Source organism: Cinclus cinclus, chromosome 1 (assembly GCF_963662255.1).
Source record: "Cinclus cinclus chromosome 1, bCinCin1.1, whole genome shotgun sequence".
NCBI lineage: Eukaryota > Metazoa > Chordata > Aves > Passeriformes > Cinclidae > Cinclus > Cinclus cinclus.
This window is the reverse complement of record NC_085046.1, coordinates 91,753,004-91,767,009: the sequence shown is the minus strand read 5'-3', so window position 1 is coordinate 91,767,009 and position 14,006 is coordinate 91,753,004. Positions and strand designations below refer to the sequence as shown.

General features: G+C 37.3%; 1 protein-coding gene across 1 annotated transcript in view; it reads right to left on the bottom strand.

Annotated features, from left to right (window-relative positions):
* Positions 1-14,006, bottom strand: part of TEX10 (testis expressed 10) — a 55,282-nt gene that overhangs the window by 13,607 nt on the left and 27,669 nt on the right. Inside the window, exons 11-12 of the mRNA XM_062515503.1 lie at positions 4,086-4,174; positions 2,804-2,937 (exon numbers count right to left, since the gene is read on the bottom strand). Of these exons, the coding sequence (XP_062371487.1) occupies positions 2,804-2,937; positions 4,086-4,174 (223 nt within the window). The remainder of the gene's footprint in view (positions 1-2,803; positions 2,938-4,085; positions 4,175-14,006) is intronic.

The following is a 14,006-nucleotide window of genomic DNA, read 5'->3' as shown; positions in this document are numbered from 1 at the left end:
CTCTCTAGAGCCTGCAACTCTGGGGTTTGCTTTTTTGGTTGGGGTCTTTTTGTTGTTGTTGTTGCTGTTTAGCTTATTGGGTTTTTTTTCCTTCTGAAGCAGATTAGCGTGTTCAGTACCTAGTGAAAACTACTTGATCTACAGAAAGTATTCCTGTGCAGCTTGTGGCAAATCTTGAATGGAAAGGTTTTTACCAAGCCTGCCTTTTTCTTTTTTTTTCACCCCTTCTTTACCTTCTCAGTTTTAAAAAAATTGTCCAGGCTCCAAGTCACAAGGTTTTAATGGACTACAGTCCCCAGAATAATTTCTTCAGAAACTGAGCATTATATAGCATATTGGTCAACATGTTCCAGGCTGGAGAATGGTACTCATACAAGGAAAAGATAAAACCCTCCAAAACTTAAAGAACACAGTGCTGTATCACATATTTAAACAGAGAAAAAACTGATCTTAAAGCTGAAGAGCTTTAGCATGATTTTGTTAATGTGTCGTTTACCATATCTATGACTGCATCTGAAATCAAAACCAGACAAGTGAAAAATGAATGGAATTCTGCAACTCATAAAAGGAAGTGGTTGCCTCAATACCAATGATCACTTCTCATTATAACACAACCAGATATGCCACCATTATTACCAGATCAGAGGCAAGAATATCTTAATTTTTTGTCTAGTATGAAAGCAAGCTACTGAAGAGGTGCCCCTATTTTTTTGTTCACAAAATTCCATGGGGGAAAAAAAACCCTAGCAAACCTGGGGGGAAAACCCCAAAGAGCATTGCAGTACCTGGCAGAACTTAAATAGTAGCAGTTTGACTTTCAGATCAAATAAAAGAAAACAACAAACCCTTACTTACTCATACTATGAATTTCATTATGTCTAAAAAGCAAAAATAACAGAGAGATTTGTTGATGATGAAACAAAAAGACCTGGTTTTCTTCAGAAGGAGTTTTCAAATAATCACAGTTTGGAAGGAATCCCTCAAGTTCCTCTAGTTCAAAGCTCCTGCTCAAGTGGAGTCACCTCGGGCAGGTCACCCTGCACTGTGTCCAGCCTGGTTTTGAGCACATCCGCAGATGGGAACCAGAATGTGTCTAGGCTCCTCATTCCAGTATTTGACCACCCTCACTTGGAAAATGTGACAGTTCAGAACTCTCTTTGGTTAAAAGCCTACAAAATCAGGTGGGTCTAGAAAGTCTCATCCTTCTTCACACACATTTTTGATGCATGGGATTTTTGCTCCTATTCTCTTTTCATATCCAGAAAAGATTTCAGGCTGACACATAAGTGCAGAAGTAGTACAGTGCTCCACAGCTAACCAAGGATATCCAGCTCATTGCTTAGTAACCACAATCTCCTTCTAACAACCTAGGAGAAAAACTTGTATCTTTCCTGAGAAAAGGTACTTTAACAAAAGTGAGTCTCAAGTTTCTGAAAATACTGGCTCTCCTTGACAGCACCAAAACACTGAAGATTGTGGCAGAAGAGACTCAAACTTGTAATGAGGAACCAAAGGCATAAAAAAGAAATCAAACTACTTCACTGTTCCCTGTGTGAAAGCAGTCCTATTTCACCATCAACTTTGAAAGATTTATGGAACAGAAGCAAAAAAGAGGAAGGAGAAAACATTGAAGGTGACATTTTCATAAACAGGTAAGGTGTACAAAAATTCAGATGCTATGTGGGATTATGCTAACTCTGAGAAACAAATAATTGCTCTGTGCATTCACAGAGCAACAGGACATGGAAAGAGAGCATCCTGATCCCTCTATACTGGAGAAAGGTATTCTGGTGAGAAAACACTTCATTACTGTCCAGAAGAGACAAAGCAAAACAAATTAGAAAGTTCAACTGCTCCACAGGCCAAATGACTGAAGGCAAGACATCTAAAAATGTGTGTCAGTCACAGTACCAAACAACAGCCCTGCTTAAAATACTTTCTAATACATAACAGCACACAATCAGTGTGTAGCTCAGACTATCATTAATTTCAGAACATTATCACTTAAATGTTATGATGTGGAAAACATCTATTATATTGCTTTCTTGAATGAAAAAAACATACAACTAAAACCTTCTGCTTTGTTCTTATTTCTGAATTCAGGACTATGATTTCAGAAATACTGTCAAATTGGCACATCATTAAAACATGATTTCACACCTTAAAGTGGTTTCTGGTAAGCAAAACAATAAAAAGAATTGATGCAGAAAGCTAATGCACCTGTTTTGAATAAAAAATTTGGTGGCTCAAATCCCTTTAGAACCAACAACCAAATTAAGTTATCAGCTCTTATTATGTTAGGTACTGAATTCAGAGTGAAGTTTCTAATCCCAGCATATTGTGGTTAACTAATCAGGAATTATTCAAAATAATGACTAATGCCAACTTAATATTGCTTCCAAGTTTAAATTTTATTTAATGCAAGTGCTTTTTAATTAATAGTGGCACTTATTCTCCAGGAAAACTCTTCATAATTAGCATTTTTACATTTAATTTGTTTTTGAAAGCCAAAACATATTGCTGGTCCTAATATTAGTGCTCAAGAATTTCCACCAAGGTTTCTACCAATTTTTTCTTTGACTATTGCTTTGCATACTAAATGTCTAAACATTCAACTTTTAAAGATGCTTCCTTCAAAATATTATCTAATGGCTGTAGAAAAATGTTGGCTGTTCAACAGCTTTTATATTTTTCATTCTTTTTTCAACTCAAATCACGACAGGATTTAGTTATCTGTGGAAAAGGGATGGAGAGCACTCAGAGTTTTGTATGCTGTCATACAGAATTAGTGTTGATGTATTACCTCTGTCACAGCCCAGTGGTGTAAAAACTGGTCCAGATCAGTTAGGTAAAGACGGATAGGTGAAAGCTGTGTCTGGCTAATGTGTGGTTTTCCTCTAATGCCCTGGAGACTAGTCAGCTCCTCTCTTGAAAACCCTGGGGAAGAAGAAGCAGTACAACAGTATCACAAAACAAGCCAAACAGTGCTCTACTTCAACAGCATCATTGACAAACACTGTCTTTTACACTATGTCTACATAACAATATTTTTCTTAAAAGCTCTTGCTTGGTTTAATAAATTAAATATATCAAAGTATAAATTTTGAGTTTTGACAGAAAACAAAAATATTTTTAAAACCCAATAGTACTATAATGTGATATAAAATAACTTTAAGAGGTCAGTGTTATGCTATTTTGAATACACGTATCTTTAAAAAAATAACAAAAATTGGTCTCATGCAAAATACTTCATGTGTTCACTCAGCAGCCTCAGTAATAAATAACAAAATCTCAGGGTTAAAAAAAAAATCATTTGGCTTATTATTTCTAGACAGGTATTACATATTTTAGTAAAACAGGATGATTACTCCACAAGTTACTTGGCCCCGATTTCATTTTCTCTGCTATCAGTTCAGCAGTCTTTTACTAATTTAGGAACAAAAAGGTAATCTTTGAAAACAAAGTAGCTGAACATTATAAATAACTAAGGTGATGAAGAAAACACACTATTTTTTACCACAGCACAAGTTAGTGAGAGTTGCTAAGCCATTTTAGCCACTGTAACTTCCCAAAGTTGTATCACCACAGAATACAACTATTTTTATAGCTGAGTAATAATAGACTAGCAGAAGTCACTCTGCTCACTGACCTTGGCCAGCTCACTTTAACGTACTTGGATTACTTTATTCTGATGGAATGTTTTTAATAGCGTAAACACATTCACAGGAAATCCCAGAGGCACACATTTATTTTGTTATGAGCCAATAAAAGGCATTTACTTCAAGCTAGGAAAAAAAATCTTGTTCAGGTCATAGGCTGAATTTAGGTTTTCCTCATACTTTCCTAAGAAAGTTGCTAGAATGAAGAAAAAGTATGCAAATATTCAGCCCAAATGGAAAAGTGTGAAAACAGTGTCAAAAATCAGACCAGGAAGTTAAACTCTCATATCAAAATATATACAGCAAGATTAGAATTACTTTCAGGAAGTACTTACTAAACCATTTACTCTAAATTAAATTCAGTAATTGACTATCAAAAGAAAATTCATTTTGTTAATTCTGAATTATTACATTCATATGGATTACCTATAAGGGTTGAAAACAAGAAGCTGAAATAGTCCACATCACTCACTGAATTATCCTGTACTTGGCACTTCCAGCCTGCAAACGATGATCTACACAAAACCAATAGCAGACAGTTTATTAAAAATCATGTAATTAAGAATTCACAACCTACCTGCACAATACAATTAGCATGCCTAAATTGTTATGCTAAATTGTTACTGTTTTAGCATTCCTGTTTCTAACAGTTGTTGTTAGAACAGCATTTTAAATAGCTTCAAAACCAGAACTGGCTCTTGTCTTTAACTAAAGACAAGACACACCGAACTTTGTACCTCTGCATGGCCTTAGGTTGCTAAGATGATTAAATGAACTGAGATAGCAACTTTTCATTAATACTGGTATAATCTTCAGTACAGTGATGACACCGTAAATTAAGCTAATTTTATTTCCCTTAATTGGCAAAAGTCTTTGTATTACAAATGCTGAGCTATATTTTTTCACCATACCCACTACTTTTAATACATGAACAATAAACCCCATCTCAAAGCAGTCTCAGCATCTCTTCCAGAACTGCTCAAACTATTAAACACAGCTAAGTTAAAAAGTTGGTTGGAGATTTAAAACACAAAGTGGAGCAATATCCAAAGAAAGGAGTAAACCCATTCTCAAAGCTGTCTGACACTTTCCATCTCAAGGGCAATCTGGAACAAGTGAAGCACCAACCTATTTTGGGGTCTCAAATTAGAAGCCAGTGCTTGTGGAAACTCAGAGCAAACAGACACCAGTGACCACCTAATGGCAGAGTCTGGCCCATGTGTCGATGCTGAACCAGGAGGAAGCCAGGAGCTGGGAACAAGGACATCTCACACATGCTTTCTTCATAAGGCTGCAGCTCAGACCCACATCACATTATGCAAAAATGCATATTATTCAAATTGCCTTGTATGCTGCTTTTGGCATTGGCACTGCAGACTATGGATCTTTGCTGTAAGAGATTGCTGCTTTCCACTCTTACAATCTTGTGAAATTTCAGAGCTTCTGATTTCAATTTTCCAAGCCAACTATCTGCCTCAGATCTTTCTTTTTCCCAATTTCTCTGTGCCAACAGCCAAAATGGCTTAGCTCATGGGTAACAAAATTCTGGAAAGCTTGTTATGCAGGAATTTTTTTACAGCTCCGTGCTTTGGGAGCAAAAATATAAAATTTAGAATACTTTTGTGCCAGGCATATACATTTTGCCACCCACAAAAATCCATCCATAATATTTCAGCATCCACAAAAATGACAGCTAGAATATATGCACGTGTCTGGAGTTACTCAAAAAGAAAGAAGAAAAACCCCGGAATTTCAGAATTTCTTTAAATTAAAGAAAAATTTCAGGATTCCATCAGACTACCGTGTAGGATAGTTAGTTCTAGGGAGGGAAAAATCATAGTTACGTGAGAGCACAAAATAAGGCTTTATTAAATAAAGTTCTCACTTCGCAGTGAATCCTTAATGCCTGGCAGTAGGGATTTGCCATATTCCAGGTGATGTGGTGACTTTGCAGTGCAGGCAGCCCTTCATTCTCTCTTCTAGGAAGGTTCCTAGGAAGTCTTTGGTCCTGCCCTGAGGCCTGGCTCACTACTTCCTGCTCTTAACCCATAGTCTCTCAATCTCTCCCCAGCCCTATGGCTGCGATTCGGCTGCCAACTTCTCCCAGAACAAATCCCATGGCCATGGCCAATGGTTTCCCAGGAGAGTGGTCAATTTTTTCCATCCTTCCAAGGAGGTCCTAGTCCCATTCATTCCAGCATAGAAGAGACTTCACACATACTCAACTAAATCAGCAAGAGGTCTCACCACTACTTCCCTACATAAGGAGGATATTCAAACAGGACTCAAATCCATACACCAGAAGAGAAAGTGAAATCCATGTCCTGTTCAGCACAGCAGAAGAATCTCTCTAAGTCTCATGCAGAGAGACCACGAGTCTGACTTGAGGCCACTTGTTTTACCAAAGTAAGTACTGAGGAGCATAGAGAGAGATTCAAGAGAGTTTAGGACTCGCTAGACTAGACACAGAAATTCAAACTGTAATGCAACCATTGAGCAAAATGGTGGGAATGCAAGTGTTTGGGAGAGATAATGACATGAGAAGCTGAAAAGGTAATCAGGCAAATGTGAAAATAAACAAATCCTGGGTAGGAAGTTAGAAATAAAGTATATGTGATAAGCCCCAATTCAGAAAGTAGGGATTTTCTGCATGGCAATCTTGTTAGAATCTGGGTCAAAATAATCAAATAAGTATTTTTCCATATTGGAAAAATTCCATTTCCATATGCAACAGTTAGCATATGCTTTGAATTCCTTACAAAAGGACCAGTGCATGCAAGAATTTTACATAACCTCCAAAAGAGACTGAACAAAAACTCAAGATTCACTGCAGGTTAGCAAGCAGAAACTGCAATTAGGTTTAGGAGATGTCTGGACAAGAAAAATAATTCCAAAGCTTACTGCTAAACATCTGGAAATCAAACACTTCAGCAGTTTTGTTTTCCCACGCATCTACAAACTCACAAACAGGATAAGCCTGTTAAGCATCCTAAGAGAACACCAGGCTAAGGGCCACAGATACAGACAGAAGAGGAAGCAGGGAGAATCCCTGCAGTTCTGCTCTGGGAACATGGAGGCAGCATAAGGAACAAACCCTTGACAGAGATATTAAATGGTTTAAGATTCATCTCTACAAGCAGAGCTACATTAAGTCACACACACACACAAAATCAAGATCCCCAAATGCAGCTGCAGTTTACTTCTTCAGCAAGTGAAAGCTATTACACGCACAGAAGAAGCCTCAATGTTAAAAGAGCATTAAAGTTAAAAATAATCTAGCATTGAATTTAGAAAGTGACAGAGAGGGCTGCCTCTGATCTTCAGCTTGGCCTCTCTATACACCTTAAGAGTACGATAATATTATGTGTCATATTTTCTCTAAAAGAAAAAGAGAAATCTATGTCTCATTCAAATCATGGATGAATGGATCAATCAGGATTACACTATGAAGGATAACGTAATCTGACCTGTCCCTGCCTTATTTGTTGCATCATCTGTAATGTGCACAGTGTGTGAGGCATAAATTAAAAAGACAGAAGAAAGCATTAGTTCACAAATTCAGGTAGGTTATACAAGATGTGAGATAAATACTTTTTAAAATTGGAGGACAGAAGTCAGTGGTAACCCATTTCTTCAAGTGTCTATTTTTTTTTTCTTTTAGGACAGAGTAAGCTCACATTATTCATACTGGAAACTTCTCCCATCCCTTTTCTTCAGCTAGTTACCCCTACTCCTGCAACAGTTCAACAGTGATTAAAAGACAAAATTATCACTAACAGCTGTGAAGAGATACAGCTTCAAGTATTTCTGAGAGTGGCATCCATCTATCTCTACTTCTTCACTTGAGCTTACAGCAAATTTGAAGTCATTATTTTGTTTTCAAGACAGAAGATGCTATGTATGTACTCCGAAAAATCAGAGCCCAAATGTTTCATACTGAATTCCTAAAGTTACCAGGTACTTCTGCATACTTCTGTCTACACCTTTTCCTTGCCTCAGTTCCTCATCTTTAAACTGGGAAAAACATCACCTTCCCATCTCCTGCAGCTGTGAAAATTACTTGAGCACAACATAAAACTTCCATGGGTGGATGCAGAGGGAGGGAATCCTTTTGTTTTCCAAGTGGGATATAATACAATAGAGAAAACATGGAGCCTCCTATTGTAACAGGGCCAAACTGTAACATGACATAAATGTTCCTTCAGTGCTCGTGATGTACTCTGTACAGCAAGCAGGATGGAAAAAAAAAAAAAGCAAAACATTAAATCATGTAACTGAAACACCATGTGAGAATCTCACAACAAATTAAGACCAAAACCAATGTCTTTCTAATAATACAAACAGAGTAGCATTACAGCATAGAAGTTTGTTTAAATACAAGTCTAACCAGCTGTCATCATCTCAATTACCTTAGAACCCAAGTACCTATAATGTAAACATTTGTTAAAGCAGCTCAATTTTTAAGTAAAGGAAATTTAAAAATAAGATAAAGAACACAGAATAAGAGCAATTTCATTCTAGAACAGATGTTGATGTACTACAAGCACATTAGAAATTATTTTTAAAATCTTAGTTTAATATATTAAGACTACCATGACTAACTGGGGACTGTATGCACTTTTAAAATGCATTTTCAAGATGCCTGTAAATGACATATCAGACATCTGACTAAAAAAATTATCTGCTTTATATGTGGAAGAAAGGTAACAAGCATATTATAACTCCTCTTTTTTGTATAAATTATTACTGACAATGGGAACCTGTTATTAAACTGCATATAAGTGAGACTTCTCCAGTCATGTAGTCCAAACCCACATTAACTATGATGAATTGCATGGTGTAATTTCCATAAGGTCACCTGCTCTCTGTGGGAACCTCTCTTTTGAGGTTTAGAATTGCACCTCGAAGTAACCTGTACACCAAATGGTAATAAAAGAAAAGCTGAATCTAATTAACTTAAAAATTACTGCTTCTCTTGTCATTAGCAGAGCAAATTTTTCAGACAAAGCAAGTGTGCACTGCATTCCTTTTATCACTTGCTGCAAACTTTTCTTTTAACTTCAGATGGACTTCACAACTTTAGTTCATGCTGCTGTTATTTTCAGGCTGGCTGTATCACACAGCCAACAAAATAAAACAACTGCAGTTTGTGCACAAGTGGTTATTCCTCAACTGCACACTACTACCTCTGTGCCTCCTGACCTAAACTAGCTACTAATTGATTGATGGTTCAGGTTTAAGGTGTTGATTTTGGCTTATACAGTCACAAGGAGTCTTTGGGTAATTTAGAGGTCTCTAGTAGAAGAACTCTTATGAACCTGGCTGCACTCATTTTACCACTTGTCCTCCTATAAAACACACTGCTCAAACTCCAGTGTAGACAGCACTGCACCTGTCTAGCACTTGCTAAGTAAGTTTTCCTTAGAATTTGGATTGGGTTTTGACTTTTTTTTTTTTAGCAATAAAATGGACAAAGAAGTGTGACTAATTTCAACCCCAAGTTGAAATAAATAATAATAATAATTTATTAATAATAACCCCATAAAAAAAGCAAATGCAAGATTCACGGGTTTTCTGAGGCATTAATACTATCACCCTTTTGTTCAGAAATGTGGGGGTTATAACACTTGAGAAGTGCAAAGTCAAGGGTTTGTGGTTTCTGTTCAAGGAAAATAAAATCCAATTCCCTCACCTTCCAGGAAAATGCTCCCAGCACCATAATTGGGAATATCTCATGCAGAGCATTCCCAAAGCTTTACAGAATTATTTGAATATTGGCAAGACAACAGCTTGAGATACACAACTTGTACTGTAATAAGTGATCCTCTTTTAAATTGATTTGATCAACCACTGATCAAAGATTTAAACCGAGCCCTCTCACAACTGTTTTTTAATTCTAGGTTATAAAATCATTGAAAAGGAGTTTCCCCTCTTTCTTCCACTGATACATCTGTTCCACACAGAACATTTAAACAGTCACAGACACAGCCAGTAGCTGATTCACTAATTTCCTGAAAAAAAAACTAACTGCATTCTATACCTCAGCTCTTTGAAAATTTAATAAAATTTAATAAAATTATTAAGTACACATCCTCAAAATAGTGCAATGACTAAGTAACTGTGTTAGGAAATAGGAAATCCATCTCCCCTTCAGATGAAGACAGTGAACATAGACTTGCCACAACCTCAGCAAGTGCTTTAACCACTAAGATACTATTATCAATTTATTATTAAATTGTCATTCAAACACATCAGGAGCAGAAAACTTCCCAAGATTCTGTACACCCAGCAGACAACCACTGCATGAGGATGGCAATCAAGCAGGAAAGGCTACAGCACAGTGGCTACAGGGACTCTGCCCATCTCTTATCACCAGAGAAGAAACTGTTCTGGTTCCCATCCCAGAACAACTCCTCAAGATAACCTGTTGTAACTTCAAGCAGCTGCACAAAATATAGAATCCAACAGACCAAAAGGGAATTGCCAGGATGAGATGGCATTCATGTCGCAAAAGACCTCCAAGAGAAGGCAAGGATGAACTGAACTAGCAGCTGTTAGCAACCTGGTATCTGTGAACTTCCCTGACACCTGCAAGAGTATGGAGTGACAAATGCTGTCATGTTTTTGGGTATTTTTTAGTTGGCTTTCTTTTTTTTTTGGTTTGTTTGTTTTTTTGGAGTTTTTTTTCAGTTGCTTGGTATGCTTTAGTTTTAAAAATAACCAAGGTCTGTAACATCAGTGCCTGCACCAGGCAAATTAACACTGTAACAATGGATGAAATGAGCTGACACATGAACACCTGTCTCACGCTTGGGAACACACAGAATGGCTTCTGAAAGAAAAATTTTTGCATGATCCATCTCTTAGAAATCTTGTTAATACTACTTGCACATGAATATGAAAGACCCTATAACATTTAGGGAAAAAAAAATCCAGAAATCTAAGCAGCCTCAGGGTAGGAACAAAGGTCCTTATATCAAGAGATAATTGGTTTAAAGGCAGGAGGATGATGGGTAGAACTGATCAGCTCATACAGAAGACAGACATCACCAGTGACTACTAAGGAACAACCCAGAAAGAGAGATGACAAAAGTCCACAAGCATTCACATTGTTTAGTATACAGAAGTACTTAGAAGTGTAAGTAAATCCAAGCTACCTTGTCTTTTTTGTCTCTTGACAAAGCAATTCAGAGGTTTTATCTGCCTAACAGTGGAATTGACACACCAGCACCTCCCATGTTCTGTTGTTCTGCAGCTCATCAGGATACAGCAGAGCAGCTCTTCTGGCACATCCAGTTCAGTTACGGCCTTGGAAATAGCAGTGAACTTCTTTCCCAACAACCAAAATAATCACACTGCAACCAAGGATCATAAAAAATTGTTTCCACTGCATGAAACAGGGCTAAGTTCTCATTCACAACCCAAGGCCATAGATATGTAGAACAGCACTCCTTTACCACTTGTGATCTTCCATTGTGATCAACCAGAAATTGCACTGAGAAAAACATCTTTACTGATAACACAGAAGCGTAGAGAAAAGCCTTATTTCTTTTAGTTTCCTATTTTTATGACCTGTGCTATCTGTGACCTCTCAACACAGCAAGTTTAACATCAGCCCAGAGTCTATCTATCAACACAGAATTGTTCAGCTACTGAACAGTGTGCATCAGAAATGAGACTTCCACACAGATACTTGCAGCATCCTTCCCTTAGCTCTAGGGGACCCATTCAAATCCTTGAGCACAGTGCCCAGGGGTCACTGTCTGAGCCCAGAAACACTTTTCTGCTCATAAAACCACACTGAGACTACACTATACAGGTGTGTCTTCCAGCCAGCCTTCTCACAGGACTGTTAGGAACTCTGCATGTCTTAGAGCCAGCCAGCCAGCTGTGTAATGAGAGCTGCATTGTCTGACTGCCACTTAAAATAGTGCTTACATGTAAAAACACCTGTCAAATACAAGGTAATGGATCACTCATGGAATTACCTATGAGCATGGAAACAATATTACAATACATCCCAAACACTTCCATAATATCATTGTCAGGAACTGTGTGTATAAACAAAACACACTGGAAGGAGAAAATCACATGCAAGTACCACATCAGGACTACTGCACCTTTATGGAAGTAAAATATACATTTTCTCCGAGTGCAGGCATATACTTGCACTTCTGTAAAACATGTTCTTTTACAACATTAAAAAGCCCCGTGCCAATATTTATCTCAGCTTTGATACAGTTTATTCCTGTTCAGATTTAATGAAAAATAATTTGTCAGACTGAAATGCAACTGCAATAAAGTATAAACTCATGTCCCTGCATCAACTTAATCAAATCAGTTTTGAGTTCTGCTGCTAATGAGGATCAGCACTCTCAGTTTTCATATCGGCTCTGAAAGACAGGAAACCATAACTGTCACAAAATGATGGTGAAATTGCTAAAAAAAAAACAAAAAAACCAAAACAAAACAAAACAAAGAAAAAAAACCTAAAAAAATTGAATCTTTGAATGCTTCTCCAACCATATACCCATCTCATCATTCAGATGAGATCAACCCAGCTTCAGGTAGTACAGGGCCTGAATGCACTTGCCAAGAGCAAGTGAGGGGGTTTTTATCCTCCTCTTCCTCTAACAGGTTACCACATGTAGCTACTGGTTTGTTAGCGTGTTTTTTATGTTTTAACTTTCATTATCTCTTCTGAAGGATCAAGTCTTTCCATTCGAAAACGTGGCAAAATACAACAAACATCTGAAAGGAATTACCAGGGATTTGAGGAAAAATATGAAGCCTATTTTAAGAAAACAACAATTTAAGCTATGCATTGTTAAAAGTAAGCCTGTCAGCTGCTCATTTGCTCCAGAGCTGCAGAGGTTGTCTGAAGCAAAGCACTGCTTTCACATTATAAATGAGAGCACAAATCAGAAGAAACATTCACTAATGAGCAAATGGCATTTACTGACAGTGGCAATTGTAGTGCAGCAACAGAATTCTTTTCCCTTTCATTAGGAACCTCACGCTGCAACCAACCTGGGGAAAAATTTAGGGGCTGTGTCCTTAAATACAAGCTTGGACTTCTCCCTCTTTCAAGTCCTAGACATTTAAAAAACAATGAGCAAGAAAAAGGAAATTTCCTGACCAGATGTGGATGAAGGAATGCACTGTAACTCCAGAGTCTGATTCCCAAGAATTACAGCTCCTTTCTCATCTTGCAGCAAAGAGAACTTATCAGATTTTTACCCTGCATCCTCAGTGGCAACCCAACAGGGAAAAGCCAGCATTCTGAAAGCACACTCTAATGTTTAGTTTATTCAATAGTGCCTAATGCACTTTTATAACCATTTTAACACTTTCCTCCTTTACTTTTGTTTCTAAATTGAGGGGTGTAAAAACACAGCCAGAAAAGGCACTTCAGTGAACACAGCCCTTACTATTGTTGCATTTTTCCTAGCAACTCATTCATAACTACTATACCTCTCTATATATGTAGGATTTTTGACTTATTCTCCAAGATGTACTGAGCTGACTTTCCATTATATAACATTTGTAGTGAATTGACAGTTTCCTCTTCTTTGTTTTAATTATTTAATATGAAGTTAGCTTATTTTGGCAAAAACTTTCATTTTATTGATGTCTTTTTAAAATAAATATACTGGTCTGGAATATTTTCTACACTTTACTTGCATGAGAATTACTGAATTCAGCTGTTCTTTCAGTGTTGCTAACCACAATAACGGGTTACAAAACCCTCTCCAAGTTTTCTCCTGGTTGCAAACACTTTGGGGGAATGTGTTATTTTTCTTTTTCCTGACTACAATTAAGCATTCAATAATTCTTTAATCAAATAGTATAGAGGGTCTTAGTCAGCTACATTTTGCCTCCTCATGCTGTACTGGCAAAGGCTGCAAGTAAAATAACTAGGATGGCTAAATAAACAAAAAGTAGTATTTAATTACAAAGGAAATATCCATAAAGAACTCTATTATAACCCTAATACATCTCTGAGTAATGTATCTGAAGACACTGAATTTTACACCTTACAGCAAACAAATGTTAAAATGTCCATCTCAGTTCTTTTCTGAGCACCAGATTCCAGAGAATAGCAGGAACCAACAGGCATGCCTGGATGCTTGTTGGACAATGCTTGATGCCAGCTGAGCTCCCTCATTATTGTCTGGAAAGTAGCAGAATATTTTAAAGGCACTACCTCTTAAGAGAAGAGTCCATTTACAGTTGCATCAAGCAGAATGCAAGTTACTCCCTGGGTTATCTCAAACCCGTGATAACTTGGAACTCTCACACACTTTATGCCAGAGAGCACTCAGCTTTCATTTATATGGTCCTCAC